General features: G+C 44.0%; 1 protein-coding gene across 1 annotated transcript in view; it reads left to right on the top strand.

Moving 5' to 3' along the window:
• Positions 1 to 23,403, top strand: part of cacna1ab (calcium channel, voltage-dependent, P/Q type, alpha 1A subunit, b) — a 144,665-nt gene that overhangs the window by 94,714 nt on the left and 26,548 nt on the right. The window contains exons 28-40 of the mRNA XM_046373888.1: positions 6,000 to 6,099; positions 6,367 to 6,527; positions 7,137 to 7,274; positions 7,711 to 7,912; positions 8,014 to 8,178; positions 8,842 to 8,952; positions 9,339 to 9,422; positions 14,767 to 14,883; positions 15,339 to 15,404; positions 16,133 to 16,230; positions 16,411 to 16,561; positions 17,275 to 17,402; positions 20,980 to 21,076. Of these exons, the coding sequence (XP_046229844.1) occupies positions 6,000 to 6,099; positions 6,367 to 6,527; positions 7,137 to 7,274; positions 7,711 to 7,912; positions 8,014 to 8,178; positions 8,842 to 8,952; positions 9,339 to 9,422; positions 14,767 to 14,883; positions 15,339 to 15,404; positions 16,133 to 16,230; positions 16,411 to 16,561; positions 17,275 to 17,402; positions 20,980 to 21,076 (1,618 nt within the window). The remainder of the gene's footprint in view (positions 1 to 5,999; positions 6,100 to 6,366; positions 6,528 to 7,136; positions 7,275 to 7,710; positions 7,913 to 8,013; positions 8,179 to 8,841; positions 8,953 to 9,338; positions 9,423 to 14,766; positions 14,884 to 15,338; positions 15,405 to 16,132; positions 16,231 to 16,410; positions 16,562 to 17,274; positions 17,403 to 20,979; positions 21,077 to 23,403) is intronic.

The following is a 23,403-nucleotide window of genomic DNA, read 5'->3' as shown; positions in this document are numbered from 1 at the left end:
CACACTCCACATACCCTTCGTTCTGACCATGTTAACGTACCCGGACTCTCAGGTATTTAACACTCCTTCCTCTGCACGACCTGGGGAAGTCAGACTGAACGTGGGAGGGAAGGAGAGAGGCATGCTGGGGCAGGGCGTGGTGGGTGGAATGATTTGTTATTATGCTGAGGTAGTACATAGATAAATACATATGAATCAAATATGTATAATATATGCAGCTGGACAGACCGGATGTGTGTTTGTGTGCAAAAAACAAACAAACAGAAGAGTGACTGAGTGAGAAAGAAGCTTGTGTGTGCATCCTCCTCAACTCTGTGGATGCCCAGTATGTAGATGCATGTCTGCCTTGGTGACTGCATGAACCCTGAACACAACATGTGATGCAGTAGACGGCATCACTCAGATTTATGTTAACGATGTTCAGTGTCAGTCACAGGCTGCTTAAATATGTTCTGTGCCACGCTCAGAGTGTGTTCAGATTGAATGCAAAGCGAATTCTCGAGGTGGCGCAAGTGCATCATAAATCAGTGGAGGTACATCAGTGACACAAACAGATGCAGATTTGCTTGAGGCAGCATGAACTGAATTTGCTTTTCATGATGTCAAGAAATTCCATGAAAAGACCAAAACAAAATTTTTGTTGCTCCGTCTCTTGTTACTACCCTGTCTTTGGCTGGCAGATAAGTCAGTTTGTGTATACTTGGCACAAATGATGGTAAATTCTGAGATTAATCTCAATCTCAAATGTTGCACTGACTGACTACTGATTTTATCTGTGGACTGTTAAAGTCTGCTCAGTGGTATCACGTTGACCTGTAGACGAGTTCAAATTGACTCTCACTTGTCACTGTGGATCAGGGCAGTTAGAGTCCTGAGTCCTGGCTCAAATTAAAACAGTTTTAGCTCCTTTATTTTCTCACATTGCAGGTTAATCTCTCTTCGCCCACAGTGCCTTGGAAAACAGTTCACATGCATCTCATATAAAATCAACGTCTCACCGCAGCCAGCTGGAATGACTTCACTTTGCACTCAGTCTGAACTCCCAACACGTCTGCTTTTAAAACGATATATTGTTTGACATGTCTCCTTGACGTCAGGACAGCTGACGGCGCCAACAGCATCATGTACAGCTGTTGGTTTACGTCCTACATGCAAATAAGCAGTGTGGTCGCTCGCAGTCTGAATGCCAACAGCAGGAAAAAGTAAATCAAGAAGCAGGACGGGGAAGGTGCACATACAAGTTTTTAACGCACAGGACACAGGTGGTGTGAGTTTAAAGTGATATAATGCTTTGGTTAAACATTTCATATCTGTGGCCAAGTTCAAAAGTGGTGAAACTTCATTTTTGCCAGGTACTACTACTACCAATACCTGCAAATCATCTGGTACAAACATCAGGGAGGAGCAAGTACACCAGTTTTCCATGTGTGTAACTGTTCAAATCAGATCTTCATCCACATCCATAACGGGCAGTGCTTACACCACAAGTGGGTGGTGCTAAAACCAGGACTGGGCATTGCTTACCAGAAGTTGTTAATTTAAGTTGTTAACCTAAAATTGACATGGATTGCTATAGTTAATTTTTGGAAGAAAACCATTGGCAGAATCAAGCTTCAGATGAGTGTTACTGACACATTTTACTGTAAAAAGCACATTATCTGCAGCAGATACCCATTTCAGCCGAGTACTCGCTCAGCCCTGTTGAACATTAAAAGAAGTTTTACCTGAACACAATCACACAGTGTCACATACCGTGGAATTACAAAATTAAAAGCATCAAAGCCAAACCAGCCACAGGTTCACAGAAAGTCAAAATTTCGGTGATGGAGTGGACATATTTTGAGCTGCACGATTTGTTATCAAAAGGTCAAAGTGTTCAATCAAAGTCAGATATCACTTTGGCTAAAAAGCCAAGCAGCACCTGCACAAAACAAGAAGAAGAAGCCAGTTTGAAAATCACTCCACTGCTGCACCCTCCACAGCATGACTCCTCCCCCCTCCTTCATTAATCCACTTCCCCTCTCCTCTCTCATACGCTCCTCTTATTCCCCCTTTCCGTTCCCTTACAGGATGCTCCTCCACCACTGTCCCCCCTCCTCTCTTTCGCCTCTTCTCTCCACCTTCTCTACCACCACTCCTCCTTTGCCTCGTCGCTTTCACCATCCGCTCCGGGGCTGAGCTACTGTACACTTTTGCTTAAGGGAAAAAGGCTGCACACACACACACACAGCGATGTGATTTAACTGATGCATGACATTGTTTCAAAGCAGGTACATCACAGAGCCACTGGACAGAGGAGTTTCAGCATGGTCAGAGTGCAATGGCTTCGTATTCACATGGGTTTTAAACAGTTACGCTTCTGGCACCCTTCATCCTCCACATAAACGCAGAATGAAACACTGTGAACTGCATGCAGTCGCAGTACTCTGTGAGAATACCTTTGCTTTCTACTAATGGTGTGTGTGTGTGTGTGAGTGTATGGGACAATACACACAAATCCTGGCTTCTTGCTCATGATGGACGTCCTGAGGTTATGTGCTCTGACATGTCAAGAAAACCTGGAGCCAGCCTTTTTCTTCCCCCGTGTACATGTGCATCCAAAAAAACACCCAGCTTTGATAAAATCCCACTAGATGATTGCAGATCTAATGAGGGCAATTTGTGCCTTAGGCCTGGTCTAATTGATCATTATGGTGTGATAAGATAAGAATCGGTGTAAATGGATGCAGCAATCGAGTTTCCTCTTCCAGCCGTGAAGGTAATTCTTCATAGAGCTGGTTTCACAGCAGGCCACAGCGGCGGAGCCTCAGCCAGGCGTTAGTTTTTTACAGAAGTGCTCTTCTTCTACATCTAAAGAAGTTAACTGAGAATTATTGTTTGAATGTTTTATAAAGATGATTGTAAAAATGCAGCTCTGATTGGGGGGGGGATACTTGAAAGCTACAATGTGAAAAGGAATGAGGTTCAACGATCAGTTCCTATCAAGATTGTGCATTTTATTCCAGGTGACTTACTTAACTGATCTTATCCTTTTTCAGATGTTATCGACTGTTATCATACGAGTTGCCTCCTTATTTAAGGAATTCAGTTTCTGTGCATATCGGATTAGCACATTTGCCCACTTTAATGCTCTGTACCTGCTGGCTTTGAGGGTATTACAGATGTGAACCTAAGCTAATGGGATAAAAAAGGCAAAATGCTCATAAAACCCTTTTCAGTAATGCCTGCAGTGTAAACACATGCAAAGTATCCCGTTTCCAGATGGCATTAATCACGCTGTTCCTTTAGCAATCCAGCGTGATCTACTTCCCCAAATATTTTAGTCATTTTTGAATCAGGCATAGAAATATGGATAACACAAAGTTGGACAAAAGATAACCCAAACATTTACTTTTGCATTTTACCTCTGCACTGTCGAACACACAGAATCTTGTGTTGAAAAGGACGCAACGGATCACAGCTTACTCTGTGGCCAGATCACATTTGTAACTGGATCCATGCTGACCACCTCTTTGTCTCACAAAGGCAATCAAACCCCATGGAATCAATTGACACAAAGGGTTTTGCACTGAGTGTAGTGATGCTAGCAGAGAGAGGGAGTGTTGTGTGTATCTGAGCGAGTATACTGTACATTTTAGAGGCTGGAGTTTCTAAGCAGATTTGTCCATCTTGCTGTCCTTCCTTCTTTGTCTGTCTCTCATATGGTTGTGTTTTTTTCCTGTTTCTACCAAACTCCCTCTCTCTTGTCTTGTCTTGTCTTGTCTTGTGTCTGTCTTTGTCGGTCTCTCTCTCTCTCTCTGTCTGTCTCCCTATCGATGTTTGTCTCTGTGTGTGTGTGTGTCTGTCTTTCTATGTGTTTTTCCCTCTTCTTCTTCTGTCTCTGTCTTTCTTTCTGTCGCTGTCTCCACCTTCGGTGAAACTCCACAGGAGCACCACCCGGTAAAGTTCTTCCTCTGTCCTCCTCCTCGTCCTCCGCTCTGTCCCCCTGCTCTCCACCACCGGATCAGATTGGCTTTTCGCTCTTTCTTTCTTTGTTCTTCTGAACGTTTGCACTCATTCTCGCTGTAAACCATCACAGAAAACCATCCGAACACCACAGCGGTTTTATCAGTACCTTTGATTTAAAGGGTTTGATTTGATGCCGACAGTTTTTTTTTCCCCCATGAGTCCACTTTTAATTTACTAGACAAAAATAGTACATAATTTTTCTGAAATGTAGCCTCTAAGTGATACTCCATACAAAGCGTGTCTCAGTTATTAAGCAGTTGCGTCCAGTAGTCTCGAAAGGCGACTGTAAAAGTTAGTTGGGATTCGTATGGTACAAAGGATTACAGAAATGACAGCAGCAGCCTTTTTGTTTTGGTGCTACTAAAACGCTAAAGCTAAAAGTCTCAGTGGACATAAATACAAGCTTCCAACAGCTGCTGCCCTCAGTGAAGGACAAAAGTGTCTTACAGCCACCTTTGAGTCCTACAGATGTTCAGTATTTGAAGCACAGATTTTGGGTGGAGTATCACCTTAACAGTACACTGTACGTACTCCTACATCAATCCTGAGAGCCAGAGCCCCTTATAATTATGCTAGTGTGTGCGTGTGTGTGCATGTGTGATTTCTTGTGTGTGTGTTTTTACTTCCTAACACCTATGGCCTTACTTGGCTTTATTCTAATACTCTCAAGCTGCTCTGATAGAGAGACCTCAGTCCTACGCAGTGTCAAAGGGGGAAGGCCTATTGATTATCGATTGAGTCTCACTCTCGCACACACAACCCCCCACCCCCCATACGCATACACGTAGAACTTCCAAGGCTCAGACTCAATCAATCAGCCTTGAATTGAATTGTCTTACGTTCTCTGCCACGGGAACTGAGTTCATAGTTAAAGAGCGAGCCTTGATGGACGACCTTCTTCTTCTGCTCAGGCTTGGCAGGCGTCCAGCCGCCTCTTGCCTTGTGTTTTTGAAAATGGCCCATCCACTTACAGTGAAGATCAACTCGGCTATTTACTGCCCTGACACCCCAGTTTTTCCTCAGTGATATTGGTTTATGGGTGTACAAATCATGAGCAGAAACAAGCACATTAAAACACACGGCCGAAGGAGTTTGTCTTTCGGCGGCAAATCGCTTCCTCCGGTCGCTCTCTCATGGCTCATTTGCGCTGTTGATGAGTGCCTTGTTTTTGTTTTGTTTTTTTTTGTTTGTGTTGTGACATGTGATGTCGTGTCGCAAGCGACGTCACATGTCCCTAGCGTCTCGCATAGCCTCCGTTTCATGTACTTCGATTTCAGGTTGCGTCCTGACCGAAGAGAAATACAGAAATTAGTTCTGAAATGTGTATTTAAATGAACGGAAGCTATGTGAAACCTCTCCGAATCAGTCCATTTTAGTGAGTCCAGAGTCAGGATTATATCAACATAATCCTAACCATGTAATACTTCATGTATCCGCATCTAAAACTCTCATTTCTTCTGAAGAACCAAACAGCGTGTCACTGAAAAAGAAAGAAAGAGGTTTGGCTGGGCACTCTGCCGGGAGATGCCTGTGGATATGGAATGAGTGAATGTCTGTCGTTTAGTGGTGGAGATTATTATAGATGATGGTGATGCTGCTTTTTGATATCCATGAAACCAAACGGTCAGGCAAGTGATCGCCCTTCCTTCCCAACTGGTTTCATGTTTGACGTGCACTTAAAAGTTTCTTTTTTTCCCGCAGAAGAAGAGACTGTAAGAGCTTTGACTGTCCACACTGTACTTTTTTTAACCAACAGTGCTGCAAGTGTCATATCATGTGTTGCTGTCACATAGACTGTCACCATAGAGGTTATGTTTGAGTTAAGTTGGACTTGAAGGACACACCCCTCACCACACCTCATCCCCCTTTTTAAAACCAGTTATAGCAGAGGGTGCAGTAAGAGCCCTTTGCGATCCGTCCATCTCTTCATTTCTTCACTCTGCTCTCTAGTTCTCCTCTGATATTGTTGTTGTTCTTTGGCTGAACTCCAGGGGGAGCAGCAAGGGCAAAGACATCAGTACGATCAAGTCCCTTCGTGTGCTGAGGGTGCTGCGTCCCCTGAAGACCATCAAGCGACTCCCCAAGTTAAAGGTAGGGGCTCGACAGGTCTGCTGGTGCATCTCGGATCAGGAGGTTTAGTTTTTCGGGAACGACATAGCAGCATAGTCATACCAGGTGAATATTTCGGAGGCTCCCCTAAATGGGGCACAGAAATAAAGCCCCGTTTGCAAGAATTCAGATGACACAACAGGTCTATATTTTGCAAACCTCGAAGAATCAGTGAATTCCTTATATGTGATGAGATCTCTGCGTCGTCATCAATCAGCCAATCTAAATGTCTCCATCTCTGGCTTGCAGGCTGTGTTCGACTGTGTGGTCAACTCTCTGAAGAATGTGCTGAACATCTTGATTGTCTACATGCTCTTCATGTTCATCTTCGCCGTGGTGGCCGTGCAGCTTTTCAAGGGCCGGTTTTTCTACTGTACGGACGAATCCAAAGAGTTTGAGCGCGACTGCAGGTTGGTTTGGAAACACAACTCAAACTCTTTTGTTCTGAAACTCGCTGAGCACTTAGTCAAGTCAAACGCAACTCATTCAGTAAGACACCATGTGAATTTTATGCAGTGCCAAGAATAATTTACATCTTATTTTAAGCCAGTACTACAAGTAGTTTTTATGTATTAATGGAAATAAATTAATGTACTCTAAGAAGGTTAATTTTTCATTTGGTATTTGAAGTATTTTCCCCTTTGTGTCATCTCTACTATCTCAAGTAGTCATTCTCATTCTCATTCATTAAGAGTAAATATTTTTACACAGTGACAAGTGATTTAATTCTATACTCCTCATAATTTAATCTTTCTTTTGGCACAGTATGGTGCTCACAAAATACCAAAACTGGTGCTCGTTTAGTGACACAGATACTTAACACGAGCTTGTGAGAAAACACACTGATCACTTTTGGTCAGATGTATCAGTTGTGCAGATGCTGCCACCTAGAGGAGTTTGCTGGGAAGGTGATGATAGATGATAGAAATGGAGGGTGTGTGTAGTTTTTTGTGATGTTTTTCACAGTTTGGTTTAAATATTGTGTTTTCATTCTATGCCTGTGTTGTGCGTTCCTTCAGGGGCGAGTACCTGGTGTATGACAGAGATGAGGTTAAAGCCCAGAAGCGGGAGTGGAAGAAGTACGATTTCCACTACGACAATGTGGCTTGGGCCCTGCTCACCCTCTTCACGGTCTCCACTGGAGAGGGGTGGCCGCAGTGAGTGGGATGCAAACACACACACTGACATAATGCAATCCTTAGCCTTACGCCTAACCTTAACCATCACAACATAATGCCTAACCCTAATTCTGAAGCCTGAACATTAAAACCATGTTGTAACCTCCAAACAGCCCTTTAAAGTTGTGTGAGCTGGCCAAAACGTCCCCACTTTCCGAAAATGTCCTCTATGGGTCAAAAGCTTGTCCTGGTCCTCACCATGTAGCAAGTACAATTACAGTTCAATTCACTTTATTTATATAGCACCAAATCACAACAACAGTTGTCTCTCTGACACAGGGCACACATGCAGGTCTTGACCAAACTCTTTAATTTGATTTTTAGAGAGACCCAACAAAACCCCCATGAGCAAGCAGTTGTACCCACACCAACTCATTTTTTATTCTTTATTTTTTATTCTCTTTTCCTTCTGCAGGGTGTTAAAGCACTCAGTGGACTCCACGTATGAGAATCAGGGCCCGAGCCCAGGTTACAGGATGGAAATGTCCATCTTTTACGTGGTGTACTTCGTTGTCTTCCCCTTCTTCTTCGTAAACATCTTTGTGGCTCTCATCATCATCACCTTCCAGGAACAGGGGGATAAGATGATGGAGGACTACAGTTTAGAAAAGAATGAGGTGAGGGGAAACTCCCAAATGTCTGGGTTGTCAGATTTTCAAAGTAATGTAAGCGTAACTCTTTCTTCCTTCCTCTCCTTTCCGTTGGTTTCTTCCCTCAGAGAGCCTGTATAGATTTCGCCATCAACACCAGACCTCTGACACGCCACATGCCGAAGAACAAACTGAGCTTCCAGTATCGCATGTGGCAGTTTGTCGTGTCTCCGCCCTTTGAGTACAGCATCATGGCTCTGATTGCGCTCAACACCATCGTCCTTATGATGAAGGTACAAGCATTCGCATGAATAATGTTGCAAGGCCAAACTACTGCGATACTTGGCAGTTTGTACTCCCAAGAACCAAACTGAGCCGGAACTGCATGAACAGAGAATTATTCGCTATGCAGTATCCCTCAGGAGCATTTTTGCATCTTGGTTTTATGGCTCACAACTTAAGCATTTTGCCCTCAACAAAAATATCAGTGCAAACATGTGGGTTTTGCCCTCCATTTTTCACAACAATCTAAGACATTTTCTTTGCACAGAAGAGCGAATTTGATGAAATCCATATCAGCGAGCACCACAGTTTCAAATGAATGCTAATGTCGTTCCATGACCACTGGGTGTGTCGACACATCACTGTCTTCTAATACGTTTAGCCAAATTGGCCTGTGATATGCCAAACGTGTGTCTGTGATGTTTAGCTTGTACAGTTATGGCATAACAAAAAGATTAACATATCTTCAAATCAGGGGCTAATGATTCAAAACTGTCAGCCATAAAGTCAACAAACGACTACATTTTCCAACCCAGTATCAAGCAGCCAGAAAAGATGTAATATTATTAATATATAGTTTTTCTCCTCTCATAGTATAACTTTTCTTTGTCACTTGCACTGCACATATTTACTTGTCCTCATTCTTTTTCCTTCTTTTTTTTGTGTGTCTCTAGTTTGACGGTGCATCAGAAACGTACGATGAAGTCCTGAAGAACCTCAACATTGTGTTTACCACCTTCTTCTTCATGGAATCAATCCTGAAGATCATTGCTTTTGGCCCTCTGGTAAGGCCGAAACCCACAGTCATAACAAGACCCACAGACGTGCAGTATGCACACACATATGCACACACATGCACATATTCCTTATCTAGGTTGACCCAGTCTATATGCTTCGGTGTTTCATCCTATTATTCATTTATAAAGCGGGTTATTTTGGTAGACAGATCTAGAGCATGTTCTTCCTGTCCCTGAAAAACCCAGAGCTCACCATGTTGCACAGCAGTCACGCTATCAGCCTCCTTCCAGCCTGTCTCCACGGTAACAACACCACCATTGGCCAGGGGCGTGTCTCCTACTGCCCCCCTTGGCTGCAGTTAAGGGAGTATGGCTGCCGTCCCACAGTCCTATCAGTGGGCTAACGTCTCTTGCTTTTCTCTCTTTCCCAACAGAATTACTTCAGAGACGCCTGGAACATTTTTGATTTTGTCTCCGTCCTTGGAAGCATCACTGACATATTAGTGACGGAGCTTGGGGTAAGTGCTGTGCACTGACATTTGCAGCTGAACATTAGTTGATGATTTGTCACGTGGAATCGGTTCGGTTGCCCTGTTGTCATTACGTGAATTAGACAGATCCTGGTTTCACTTTAGTAAGTAATAGTAAATGTACACTATAGAGACAAAAGTATTGGGCCAGCTGACCATCACACCAACAGGGACTTTAGTGACGTCTCATTGTAAACACACAGACAGCTTTACAGCTCTAACAGCTTCCACTCTTCTGTGAAGGCTTTCCACAACATGTTGGAGTGTTTCTGTGGGAATTTGTGCCCATTCATGCAGTAGAGCATTTGTGAGGTCACACACTGATGTTGGACCAAAAGGCCTGGCTCACAATCTCCGTTCCAGTTCATCCCAAAAGTGTTGGATACAAAATTTAATTAAAGAGTTTGGTCTAGACGTGCTCTAATTGGAAACTGTCATGAGATAACTTTTGTTGTGAATTAGTGCTATATAAATAAACTGAATTGAATTGAGTTGAATTGAATTGAATGAGGTCAGGACTCTGTGTGGGCCAGTCAAGTTCTTCCACACCAAACTTATCCAACCATGTCTTTGCTGAACTGTTAAGATTTCCCTTCACTGAAAGTCGGGGGCTGAGCCCAACCCCTGAAAGACAGCCCCATAAAGAGGCGTGTCTGGGTACTTTTGTCTATATAGTGTATACTTTATGGTAATTTAGAGGACTCATATGGTTTAATTGTTGGTTTAAACTTCCTTCTATTGGGGTCCTGTTGGTCTCATAATGCTGTAATAACATTTAAATCATTTACATCATTTACAAGCAAGCAGAACTTTCATGCAAAATCGTGATTTGTAGAGAAAGAGACAGATGTTAGCATTATTTCACAAGCAAGTGATGTTCAAAGAATGCTACAGTCATAATTTGCGTACATCTGTCTTACCGCCCTTTGAAACTGTCAGTTAAGGTGCAGAAACATAAATAACAGTTTTGCACAGATTGTTTTTCCCCTGTGAGTCAGTTAGTTGAGACCTGAAAACCAGACAGTCCATTACGTCGTGTAGACACACAGACACACGTGTGACTGAAAGGAAAGGCTTAAGTCTTACTTTATTTATTTTTTGGGTGTTAAACTTTAGAAAAAGAAAAGTTAGGCCAATTTGGTTTTTGTGTCACGGTTGTCCTGATGGAAGGTGGTGCTGCTAAACTCCCATTTTGGGGCTGAATGGACGTCAAGTGTGACAAATTTATTTGTAAAATTTGTTTTAGCCGTCCTGTCCGGTGTTTGGCTTAATGTCAAATGTCAAAACGTAAACAGTAAAATTATTTAACTTTATGATGCTGAAGAGATTAAGAGTGTACACCCAGTTCTCCGTGTGTGTGTGTGTCTATATGTGTGTGTTCATTATTCTGTGGAAGGTTTTATTCTAAAATCCCATAAGAATAAAAATATTTCATATTATTTATCTGATGCTTCATTTTTGCGGCAATATTTTCACCCCACAAAACCTTCAAATTTATTGTTTTGTGGCGAAACCTGTCTCACAACTGGATTGGCCAGTCCTGGATTGATGTGTTTGGGGTTACATTTGCAATTTACTTATTTTTTTAACCAATGACAGATTGTCTTGAATGTGCTGTTGTGTATAAAGACTCTCATGTTTATTTCACTGCTAACTGGGATTTGTTTGTATGTCTATCAGCATGTCTGTGTTTGATTCTATACATATGAAGTCAATATGCTTAATATTTAGTCAGTTCAGCAGCACTTTCAGCCCGTCTCTGTTGTCCAGCTGCTGCACCTGATAGAAAACACTGATTTTGGTATGTGGGGTGTTAGTTGTGAACTCTCTGAGGTCCTCCTCTCATTCATGCTGACTACATTAGCAGTGAGTGTCGTAATTACTGCAGAGCAACTGTGTTTTGAGACAATTAAAGATGTCCTCTGGCCACGCTGGAAGCGTCTGAACAGACGTTAACTGACATCAGTGCTGTTGTCGACGCCGAACTGATCGTTTCAGAGGTCTGATTGATTCTCTGTCGGTCCGTGGCAGCTGACCTGCAGGCCGAGCACATCTGACCTTTGCATCGGCAAGCTCGTCGAGTAAAATCCAGTGTTAGCGTTGGCCAGTAGTCAGATGTCGACACTGACAGGTAGCTTGGGTGCAACAGGGTAACGAGGCAGACTCCATCATGTTTAAGCTATGAAGACTAAATTTCCCCCCACGTTGGGAGAAAAGAAGCCTCTGCCGTCAGGAATAAAGCCAAGCCAAGCTTTAGACTTTAGCTCAGACATCAAGAGAACTGTCTCTGTCATACAAGTACAGCAAATGCACAGTTGATGTCCTTGAAACACAACAAACTTTAAAACACAACATATTGGGGGAAAAAAAACTGAGGCTAAATCAGTATGGAAGGAAATCAGGGAATGAAATCAAGCTGTGGCTCAGAGAGTAAAGCAGAAAACTCTCCCTAAATTTAACTTAAATTACATTATCATTATAATATCATCAATTTGTGTTCTTATACAGAACCCTTCTTAACAAGGCTACAAGGTGTTTGTACACAAAGAACAAGACACGATCAAGATGAGATGACACTAAATGCAGTTGAATAAAATAAATAAATAAGACATAATACAAAATTAAACAATTTCATTAAAACAAGCAAGAAGGTAAATAAAAACTCTTAGAATATTTTACTAGAGAGTACTCCAAGGTTTTACTAGAGAGTACTCCAAGGTTTTACTAGAGAGTACTCCAAGGTTTTACTAGAGTACTCCAAGGTTTTACTAGAGTACTCCAAGGTTTTGTGGCAGAGCTGGCATCAAAGAGGGGCTGAACGCACTGCGTGTCAAATCGCTCACTAGCTGTTGTTGTTGACCTGAAGTTGTGTCTCACTGCCTTTTCAATGACGCCCATAATGATTCCGTCTTCCTCTTCTATCTCTTTACATGCTTTCTTTAAACCTCTCTACTTTGTTGGCGCCCTACGCCCCTCCCACTCCCTCCTCCTCTGATTAAAAATCCATCCAATCAAAATGCACTATGAAATCCTTCATCGTGTTCTCCATCCGTGCTGCGCCATGACATGTGGTGGTGGTGCTGTGATGATGATGATGATGATGATGATGATGATGATAATGATGGTGATGGTGTGCGTTTCGCCCCATGCCCCCTGCCCAATAAAACACACGACCAACCCCCCCCCCCCCCCCCCCCCCCCAAAAAAATGTCTCTCACCCACTCACAATGTGCCTCAACTTACCAAAAAATAAAAATTAAACTCCCTCCCTTTTCATCTTTCTACATCTTCGCACATGTAGAATCTGGTTGGTTTGTAATTTATCTCTCAAAGCTTTCTGCTGCATCCTCATTGGTCATGTGCATCCCCGAGTCATTCCTTACCCTCCGAGTCACCCGCTACCCCATGCCCAGTCTTACCCCTCCACCCCAGTGCATGCGCTTCCTGGATGATGACCTTTTAAACTCTTTGCGACAAAGCGCAGGTTGATTATTAAAACATTTTTACGTCAGACCTTTAGAAAACACTGAAGTTCATCCCAGGGTTTCTCCTGTATTTCACTAAGGCTTTGCTCAGACTGTAGGCAGATCAGATCTTTAAGAGAGACCTTTAAGACCCGGCAGGCGTCACAAACCACGTACGCTGGTGGAGCAGGTTTTCAGAGAACGGAGCTCCATCATGTCGTGTCTCAGTCTCCGAGCAGCAGCGTTGATTCTGCTCTGACGTCTGGATTTGATATCAGACGTTTTCTCATCCAATTTGAACAGAAGGTCGAGACTGAGACACAACTGTAAAAATTGTGTGCAGACTCTAAAATCAAGGTGGATGTGCTGAAAAAGAAAAAAAAATGGATTTGGGCTGGCAGTCTGAATAAGGCCTAATTTTCCAACCAGGTGAAAGAAAGAAAAAAAAACATTTTATCTGCTTGCCTGTTAGACAGGCTGCATTTACATTTATTCACATTTCTGATGCAAAATGAAATTTAATGAAATCTCACACACTCAGTGCAACTAAATAAGTGAATGTAGGAGTCCGTTTAGGGTTTGCTCGGCCCCGCTGGCCCTTACTGTTCTGCATGTAGGCCAGTTCTTCCCTCCAAAACGTATGCTGCCATGTCAAACCATGCCTGCACCGAGGCTGCTCGCTGGTCCCTCCTCTTCCCGTCCCTCTTCACGCTCCTCTTCCTGCCTTGCCTGTCAGCCACACGATGCCAGGGCCTCACCAGGGAGTCTGGCCGTTCTACCTTATATGTGCCTCTCTGTGATACTGTAAGCAGCTGTTGGAAAAATGAATTGGGCTGAATCCATGTCAAGAGCAAAGTGCCATATTGTTTCAAGCATTTTCACGATGTGCACGATCAGGTCTTCAGCAGAGGGATCAGTGCTGGATTCAGTACTGCAGGACAGTTTGCACACACAGGACCATCACTCCAGATCAAACAGATTTTTAGGTCATCTCAACAACACTGTCCGTCTCAACGGTTGAGCATTTAGCAAAGATAATACAGTTTGTACTTTATGATTTTTATGCTTGAACGTCACGGCAACAAGACACGTAATGTTAATCTTTTTTTTTGTGACTCTTTTTGTAATAGTTCAATTTCAATTTCAAATTTACCACAAACTTTCCTGAAGTGGGATGACGGTAATGCGTCTCATAGACCTGTAACTGCTAGTGTACATGGACAGCACCAAGTTTTGTGGTGGACCTGCGGCCAGTTTTCTGGACTCGGTTCCATAACAGAGCTTTAGCAAACATACCAAACCCTCCAGACCGGCAACGTGAAAATGCACCAGCTGAGATACACTGTGGCTGCTGTTCTCTGAAGACGAAAACTCCTCCCCAAAAAAGTTTCAACAGTCAGGTGTCACAGACAACCGTAAGCCAAGCTCTTTGGGTCACTTAGTGTGTGTGTGTGTGTGTGTGTGTGGTTGACAGGCACAGTGCACTGTGTTCCATCTTGTGTGGCTTGCTTGCCCCCCAGAGATCAGTGCATTTGGTTCTCTTAAAAAAGCCTTCTGCTGTACCAGATTGGATGATGACCTTTAGACTATGAATTATGATTTTCCTTATTTCCTCTCTTTTTCCCTCCTTTTCCTTGCCTTTTGACTTTTCCTCCGCCTTTCTCTCATTTACACTGGTATCTCCTAAGAGCCATTATGTTTGCATTTGGTTTTTGTTGGGTTTGAGCCCCCCCCTTCTCCTCTCTCTCTCTCTTTCTTTGTCCTCTCTTTCCTCCACTGTTGCTTTTGGCTTTTGTGTTTGGTAGAGGGAGGTTGTGCAGTCATCGCACATTTGGCGAAGCTGACTGTGTTCTCCCTCTGTGCTGTAGAATAACTTCATCAACTTGAGCTTCCTGAGGCTCTTCAGAGCAGCTCGTCTCATCAAGCTGCTGAGACAGGGAGAGACCATCCGCATCCTGTTGTGGACCTTCGTCCAGTCCTTCAAGGTATTCAGCAGTCGACAGATTTGCATGCAGCGTACATGTAAGCTGTGTTTTTCTGAACGCAAAACACATTCGAAAAGGTGGAGAGAAACTTGGGAGTTTTTGCTCTTGCTTTTATGCTTTATTTTGCCCGAGAGCTTGAAACACATGTTCTGATGTGGCGAACGTTTAACGTTACTGATCAGATGTTCCTGAGAAGAAACTGTGTCCACTGTCTGCAGGTCCTCTCTCGTAGGCGACTGATTTTGTTTCCTCTTCTTCTTCTTCTGTGAGATTTGTTGGCCGTTGGTAAACTTCTTTCCAGCTCGTGATGTCAATTTCTTCTGCTGTCACGCATAGCAGAGTCAATTCCAACTGTGATGATTTGTGTAGCTCAGTTGAATCGCTCCTAACCAGCTGATGGAAAAGTGTTCAGTTCTTTTTGTGAAGGTTTCCTCTCTCCTCTTCTTCTCTGGTAGGCTCTGCCATACGTGTGCCTGCTCATCGCTATGCTCTTCTTCATCTATGCCATCATTGGCATGCAGGTGAGCGCCACCCATGTGCCTCTTGTTGTGATGTTAGGATTAATTGCACCACTGACGGGGGTTCGTCATTTTTCTCTCCACATGTGTGAAGACTATAGGAAGTGTGTATTCACATTTGCTTCACACAATGTAAATGCAAAAATGACAGGCAAAAGAACCAAAGTAAAAGTACAGTAATATCACCAAAGTGTCCTTAAAGTATGGGAAACTAAAGGCACATCTTTTGCAGCAATCAAATTTAGTGAAAACGATGAATCATGGGCCAAGGAAGAACATTGTAGAGTGGATGCGAATCATGGGGCAGCTAAACAAATTATTTTTCACTTTTGTTTTGTTTGTTTTGTTTGTTATTGTGAGATGGAGTGTTTGGTCCTGAAAAATTAAGTGCCATATGTTTTATAATCCAGTAGATGGCAGTAAAGTTCAACAGTAAACCAAAACATAGCCAGTTGTAGGAATCCAAACCACCACCCACAATCACAGGTACCATACATCACAGGTAGCGTACATCACCACATTTATAACAAACTCTTTCTCAAACTGAGCTGTAGCTGTGGAAAAGGCAAATACATGCATATCACAGAACTAATTACACTCTTACATCCATTAGAAATGTAAATTATCTGAAATAAACTCAACCCAAGAAAATTAAAATTCAGAATTTTGAAACCAGCACCTCGGCTCCTGCTGTTACCGCAGTGTTTCACCGTTTGCCTGTTTATGCGTAGCTCTTTGGGAATCTGGCACTAGATGAGGAGAGAGAAGGCGCCATCAACGAGCACAATAACTTCAGGACCTTCATCATGGCCCTAATGCTGCTCTTCAGGTGAGTCTTTTTGATTCTCTTTCACACAAACATCAACGTGTTCACACGGGCCTCCGCTAACCCGCTGGTGTTTTCCAGGGCTGAGCATTTTAAAATTAAGGTTTCGACGCTGACCAGTGATGCCTCTTGCACGTTATTGTCAGTGTGTTGGGTGTGTGCTCACGCTTTCCCCTCGTGCAGGAGCGCTACAGGTGAGGCGTGGCACGAAATCATGTTGGCTTGCCTGGGAGGTAAAGAATGCGACCCGGCCTCAGGGAACACAGGACCCGAATGCGGCAGCACCTTCGCCTACACCTACTTTGTCTCCTTCATCTTCCTCTGCTCTTTCCTGGTGAGGAAAAACGACGCACCGAATGTCCCTTTAGTCAGTTCAGCCAATCAAAATGTGAATTTAAGTGTATTTTTTTGGAAAACAGCTGCAGTGGTTACACAGGTTTGCTGCTGCCCTGTGTGTCCAATGACACGTGTGACTGTAATGTCGAGCCAAACTGTTCATCCCAGCTTTACACTGTGAGAACACATGCAAGACAACACACAACTGACTGTTCGTGCCTCAAGAGCTGTCAGACAGGCGTATCTTTATCGATGGAGGTCTATGGGGAAAATGCAATTTAGGCTGCAGGGGAGTTGTTGCAGTACTGCAGCTGGCCACTAGGGAAACATTGGCAGTAAGGGAGAAAATCACACAGTGTCTGCCTGCTGCATACAGTATATCTCAGGTCTCAAAACTAAAACATTTAAGTGTCAGAAACTGGCATCAACATTAAAGTAATGAAAGAATAAACGGAAAAATGATATATGGGCAAGAATTCGACATCGTGGCTCCAACGCCTGATCACTACTGCACAGACTGGCTCCAAATGATGTCACCAGAACAAGATGGCAGCATGGCTCGTGTCCATTGTATTTTGACTTCACTCATGGGAGGAAGTCGTCCATCTATGTAGATGGTCCAGTCTTACAACTGAAACTAGGATCCCTGATTTTTATTAGAATTTGATTAGAAAATTTATTATGAGTGCGTTTGCCTCATCGCCTTTCCAGATGTTGAATCTGTTCGTGGCCGTCATCATGGACAACTTTGAGTACCTGACCAGAGACTCTTCCATCCTGGGGCCACATCACCTAGACGAGTATGTAAGGATATGGGCTGAGTACGACCCTGCCGCCTGGTGAGTGGCGCACACACTGTTGAAATCACAAATACTCGGATTTACAAACAGTTTTTTGGAAAGATGTGTAAAACTAAGCTAGCAAACACGTTTGTACAGCCTTATGCTGAGTGTAAAGTTTCTCTTAACCCGTGACTTTCTCTCCCGCCCCAACTCGGGGCCAAGACTTGTGTCATGTGATCTCATCCGAGGAGTGTTAAGATGAAACGGGACCTTCATCAAGCGATGGTCCACATCATAGATGTCGGCTGAAGCCGAGCAGCTTTCTCCCTCTCTTCCTCTCTGAACCGTGTTATTTTCTCAAATTGCACAGTTTGTGCACAGATGAATGTAACCTTCTCCTCTTCCTCTTCTCCCCACTGTAACGAGTGTGTGTGGGCATGCAGGAGAGGAAGGTGTCTGACACCTCTTTTTCTCAGTGTAAATAAATGCTCTCTCGTCTTCTTCCTTTCGTTTTCCTTCTTCTCTATCATCTCTGTCTCCTCTTCTTCCTCCTCCAGTCTCTTGATTTCTTTCTCTTTCTGTCTCTGTATTCTGTGTGTTCCCTCACCTAACCTCCCCTCCTTGTATTTTTCTTGCAGCGGGCGCATACATTATAAGGATATGTACAGTTTATTGCGAGTTATCTCCCCTCCCCTGGGCCTTGGCAAGAAATGCCCACATAGGGTGGCCTGCAAGGTTTGGACCAAACCCCTAAAGCACAAACTTAAACGCAACCTGCTCGCCTTTAAGAGACTGGAATGAATGTTGCTCTTTATCACTTTTAAAACAAATTATTTCCTACTTCAACTTTTTATTTCATTTGGTTTGATTCCTTTTTTGGGTTTGCATTATTCAGTTGTTTCAGTCTCATTTCATCATTGGATCATTTTTTTTTGGATGGGGGGGGTTCTGTTGCATATGCATTCTGACATGACAATGAGAATGTTTGGGACAATGCAGAAATGCACACACGCACACACACTCTCTCTCTCTCTTTGTACGCACTCACACACACACACACACACACCAGTAGCGGTGTGTGAAGCATGAGGTGGTGCACTGCACTCGCTATTGTCATCTGACTGAACGCTGGGAAAATGACACTGATGTGCTCACTTTTAATTCAGTAATGTTTAAACACCAGAGTCTAGACTCCAGTCAGCCATTGTCTTTTATTTCTGCTTGCTGTCTAATTTTGCCTGGGCAGAAAATGGTTGAGCAATGTGCAATGTTCTTGTTTGAGATGGGGTTTGGGGCGGTGTGGTTACCTAAGCACAGAGACACACGCAGAGAGGGCTTGGTCTGAATACTGTCGCTAGCCGTCGTAGCCGTTGGCTCGGCCAGTGTTTTCCAGCCGTGTGTCATCAGGGCTCAGGAGTCTGCACGCTTTGATTATCACACAGCGCAAACCAAACCGGCTGATATCAGCTGCTGTTGCGGCCGACTGCAGTGAAAAGCTGCAGATTTGTGTGCCTCCGTGGCACGTGTTCGTGAACCACCGCGCTAAGCCCGTAGTCTGCAAAAAGGAACATTTTAAAGCCAATCCCAGACTGAGACAGATTGCTTTTTAATGTCGCTACTCAAAGTCAGAAAATCATACCACACGTACTGGTTTTAAGGATTCAAGACATCAAAACTGTCATTAGGCCTGTTGCAAGCTCCTCATAAAGAATGCACCTGAACAATGCAAAGTGCCAAGCACACGGTGTCCCTTTCACAGTAAAACGTGTCTCAAGTCCAAAGTGTGTGACATGTTAATAAAACAAGCAGCCACAAGTTATTTTCTGTAAAAACAAACTGTAGCTCACATCTTCTTTAAGGTACAACTAAACCACACATTCCTTCTTTGTGATCATTTGTATGGTAAATATTTCACTCCCAGACTACTTCCTGTTTGTTATGAAAGCAGGGAGCTTGTGTATCTTGAGTGGAGAATGTAACAGGCCTTGTGGTAACAGTTTATGCCCGCTGTTACCTGGAGTACTACAGTAAAACTATGGCCAGACCTGCTCTGTTTGTGGCTCTGGTTTATGGGGAAAGAAGGAAAAGGGGCAGGGTGTGTGTGTGGTTTGGGGCAGGGACTCTTGAGCATCAGAAGGTCTTGTGTCCACCATGTACCTCTTCTTAACTTCCTGTGTCTACAGATGCTCGTGGGAAGAATCGCTGCGTTATGTAGGGAATGATTAAAGGGTCAGTTCACCAAAATCATGAATTTAAAAACATGATTTGGCTGCCCAAATACCCACTTTTGCCGTATCTGCAAGTGGTAGATGAACCTTCTTGTATGACACGTTTTCTTTAAATGTCTCCATTAAAACTGCAAGAGCCTCAAGTATATTTAATTAGTTGTATTTTTTTTTCTGTAAGCTGCAAGAGGCCTTCCTGTGGCTTCAGCCAATCATACACGTTTCTGCTAAGCTCAGATGCTTTGTTGGTTTTATGTAATCTCCACATGGCTGAGTCAACCACAACCCACTGCAGTTACACTAACATGACTGTCAGCACACAGCACAGGAGGCCACGAGTAACGTAAGAGTCAGAGCCTGCAGAGGCTTGCGTTACTCATCGTATTACATGAGGAGAAATACGCTGAGTAACGTAATTAAATGTTCGCTTTAGCACGTGGTTACCTCGTGAAACACAAGGTGGTACCGCGGCCCGTCCTCCAATATCCTCCCCAGCTCCACACTCTCATCCAAATATGGTCAAACGAACATCTGCAGAGCTCGATAGCAGACGAGGTGAGAGACAAAACTGATTTTTTTTGTTGTGACAAGTGTGAAGACCTAAAGGGCGGCGCTGTGGGGGGGGCGTCCCAACCCTTCTCGTCGTCGTCAGCCGTGGGTGGGGGGAGAGGCTCCACGGACACGTGGAGGCACAGCTGTGGGCGGAGGTTCCTGGTGGACACGCAGCCTCAGTAACAGACTGCATTGACTTGTCATTGTGACTCACTCCGACCTCTGCAGCGGCGCTTTTCTTTGCCTGCTAGAAGCCCCGCTGCCAGTTCTATCCGAGCGGCGAAAGAGGGCAAAGAGAAAGGGAAAACAAACAACAACAAAACGAATCCCCTTTTCACCTCGCATAGAACGGCATCTCAACAACAACTAACTAACTAACTAAACTAAATAACACCTCCCCCTCCAACCCCTCCCCTTTTCTCCCGACCTTTCTCGCTCCCTCCCTCCCTTCCTCTCCTCCCCCTTACTTTATGATATACCAGACTAGAAGCCACGTAACACACCCCCTCGTTCTCTCTCTTTCTCTTTCTTTCTCTCCTCTCACCACAGCAACCACATATCCACAGCGATCAAAACAATAACCTCTGTGTATTTGTTTCCCTCCCTCTTCCTTTCCTTTGTTGGTTTCTTTCTTTTTTCTCCTCGTGTCTCCTCCTCCAAACACACCTCCGTGCGTCCTCCCCTCCTTCGTCCTCCCTCCCCCTATCCCTCATTGTTTTTCTTTTTTCGTTTTCACGTCGTCCGTCTACGTTTGTTCTGTCTGTTGTGTGTGTGTGTGTTGGCGTGTGGATGTTTGAATGCATGCGCGCGTGTGTGTGTGTGTGATGTGTGTGTCTGTGTGTTTGTGGCCACCCCAGCGGCCGGATCAGTTACACAGACATGTATCAGATGCTAAGACACATGTGTCCGCCGCTAGGCCTCGGGAAGAGGTGTCCCGCCCGGGTCGCCTATAAGGTAGACTCGCCCCCCACCTTACCCCTCCACCCCCTCAACCACCACCCTACCTCCTTCTGTCCCTCCCTTCTCCCATCATTCCTTTCCTCCCTACGCCCCCCTTCTCTCATCTCCGTCCTTAAACCTCCCCATCGCTGGGGAGGAGAACCTCTTCTCTCTCTCTCTCTCTCTCTCTCTCTCTCTCTCTCTCCCCCCTGCAGAAACCTCCCGCTCCTCCTCTCCTCCACCTCCCTCCCTCCTCTCCTCTCCTCTCCTCCTCCCAGCGGTGTTCTCCTCATTGTCTGTTAGTGGTGGTTGTGGTGGTGGTGGTGGTGAGCGCTGTCCTCTCTTCTCTCTCTCCGACCGCGGGGATGGAGGGATGGGCTTTTGTCGTGCAGTGAAGTGAAGTGATAGTGGAGTGGTAGTCAATCCTCCTTTCTTTTATTTTCCTCCCGTCAGGCCGCAGGAGTAAGGGAACGGAGGAGGCTTTGCTCGTCCTTCTGCAACCTGCACGGACGCATGCACCCAAAATCCAGTCAGAAAACAGGGATAGAGATCAGATCTGGCAAAGGATTTCCCATCACGAGTAAAGGAACTTACAGTGTGCTTCTCTTCATAGTTTTTAAATTGACGTTCTTATATTTCACCATCCTGCATTTTGCTGTACAAGTACATGAAATCTTAAATAGGCTCTTAAAATACTCCTGTCTCCGCAGCCCGTTTGTTGATCTGTCGTTAAAGAACTTTAGGACAAACTGAAGATTTAAGGCAGAAAAAGTACAGATAAAACGTTATTTGGCCATATTATTTCATTATGTGTTACAGATATGATTATTTGCACTACATTTCAAAAACAACATTCTGTAAGTGACGGCAGTGACCCCCAACCAGCTGCTTGTGGTAGCAGTTGATATTCTACGAGAGCATATATGGAAGACTTTATAGTCTATTCAAGCTAGAAACGTAAATGACTTGTTCATGTGAAATCTCCAGTGTAGACGCCAAAGTACAAACATCTAAAGTGAGATTATTTCATCCAGGGTCATATTTACACAGTGCAACAATGTGCTTACGATGCGGGTACAGAAGGACCGGCAAGGGTGTCTGTCTTCAGTCCTCGGAGTCTCTTATTCCTGTGGATGGCACACATACACATGCCCACATTGCCACTTACATACACACTGCGCACATAACAATCATGCATAAAAAATGAGTAGGAAAAGTTTTGGCCCTTGTAGATTTTTTTTTGCCTTTTTTTCAAGGTGCTTTTTTTGACACCCAAGGAGACTTCAGTGTCTTAGGCTTCTCTTTGTGCCTCAGACCATCAGGGTAAAGATTTCTTTCAGCATCCGCTGTCCCTTTGTCTTGTTGTCCTCTCTGTCATTGTCTTTCTTACTGACATCCAGATTCAGCATTGAAACGATTACTTGAAGCCGTTGGTGCTTCAGCAAATAAACTAGCTCTTGTTAGCATCACCAGAAAAATTCTGAAACATCACACCACAAGGGCAAATATCCTTCAGTCTTTGGGTTTTTAATACTTACACATACGTACATATCATGCATAGATCTGTGTTTGTTCCTGAAAGCTACCCTGTCCTACATACTTACCTAAATTTCTTATGTTAGTAGTTATTCTGACTTTGACAAAGTCAAAATATTCCACTGATTGGCACAAGCCTGCCTCTCGTTATGTATAGTAAGCAAACAGGATGACCAGGTGCATTTTCAGACCTGACCTGATGACCTGTTCTGACGCAGATACACTTATTGAATCTGGGTGTCAGTGCCCCCATTCAGCCCTGTCTTCCTGTCTTCTTTTTCTAACTTTGATCTTTATCTTTACCCCTTTTTTGTTCTTTCCTTTTCCTACCTGTCAGCTCTCCCTCTCTCTCTCTCTTTCTCTCCCTCTCTGTCATTCTTCTGTCTGCATCCGCTTGTCCGTCAGCAACCGGCATCCACCTTCATCTCTTCATAGTGTCCCTCTTCCACCTCGGCCCATTCTGTCCCTACCCTTCCTCTCCTCTCTGTTCTGTCCTCTTCTTTTTCTCCAGAATATCAACCTGTATTTGACAGTGGCTCCCCATCACATACTTCAGCCATCAAAACCTTCAAGTGCTCATTGATACGATTTCACAGAAAATGTCCATTAAAGGATATTTGAGATCAGTAAGTCCTCATGGATTTGTTTTGGGTTTTTTTGTCAGATCAGACATGGGAAGGTTAGACATCTTGAACGATTTTGACACGCTGATTGTTTGGCAAAGTTCTTGATCTCCTTTTTAATGGACACTAGGCCTCACCCTTAATGGAGAAGGTAGTTTCTGTAAACGTGCTACGACGCCTTGT

This window comes from Scatophagus argus, chromosome 2 (assembly GCF_020382885.2).
Source record: "Scatophagus argus isolate fScaArg1 chromosome 2, fScaArg1.pri, whole genome shotgun sequence".
In the NCBI taxonomy this organism is placed as follows: domain Eukaryota; kingdom Metazoa; phylum Chordata; class Actinopteri; family Scatophagidae; genus Scatophagus; species Scatophagus argus.
Note: the sequence above shows the minus strand (reverse complement) of the source record. Positions and strands in the feature narration are given on the sequence as shown.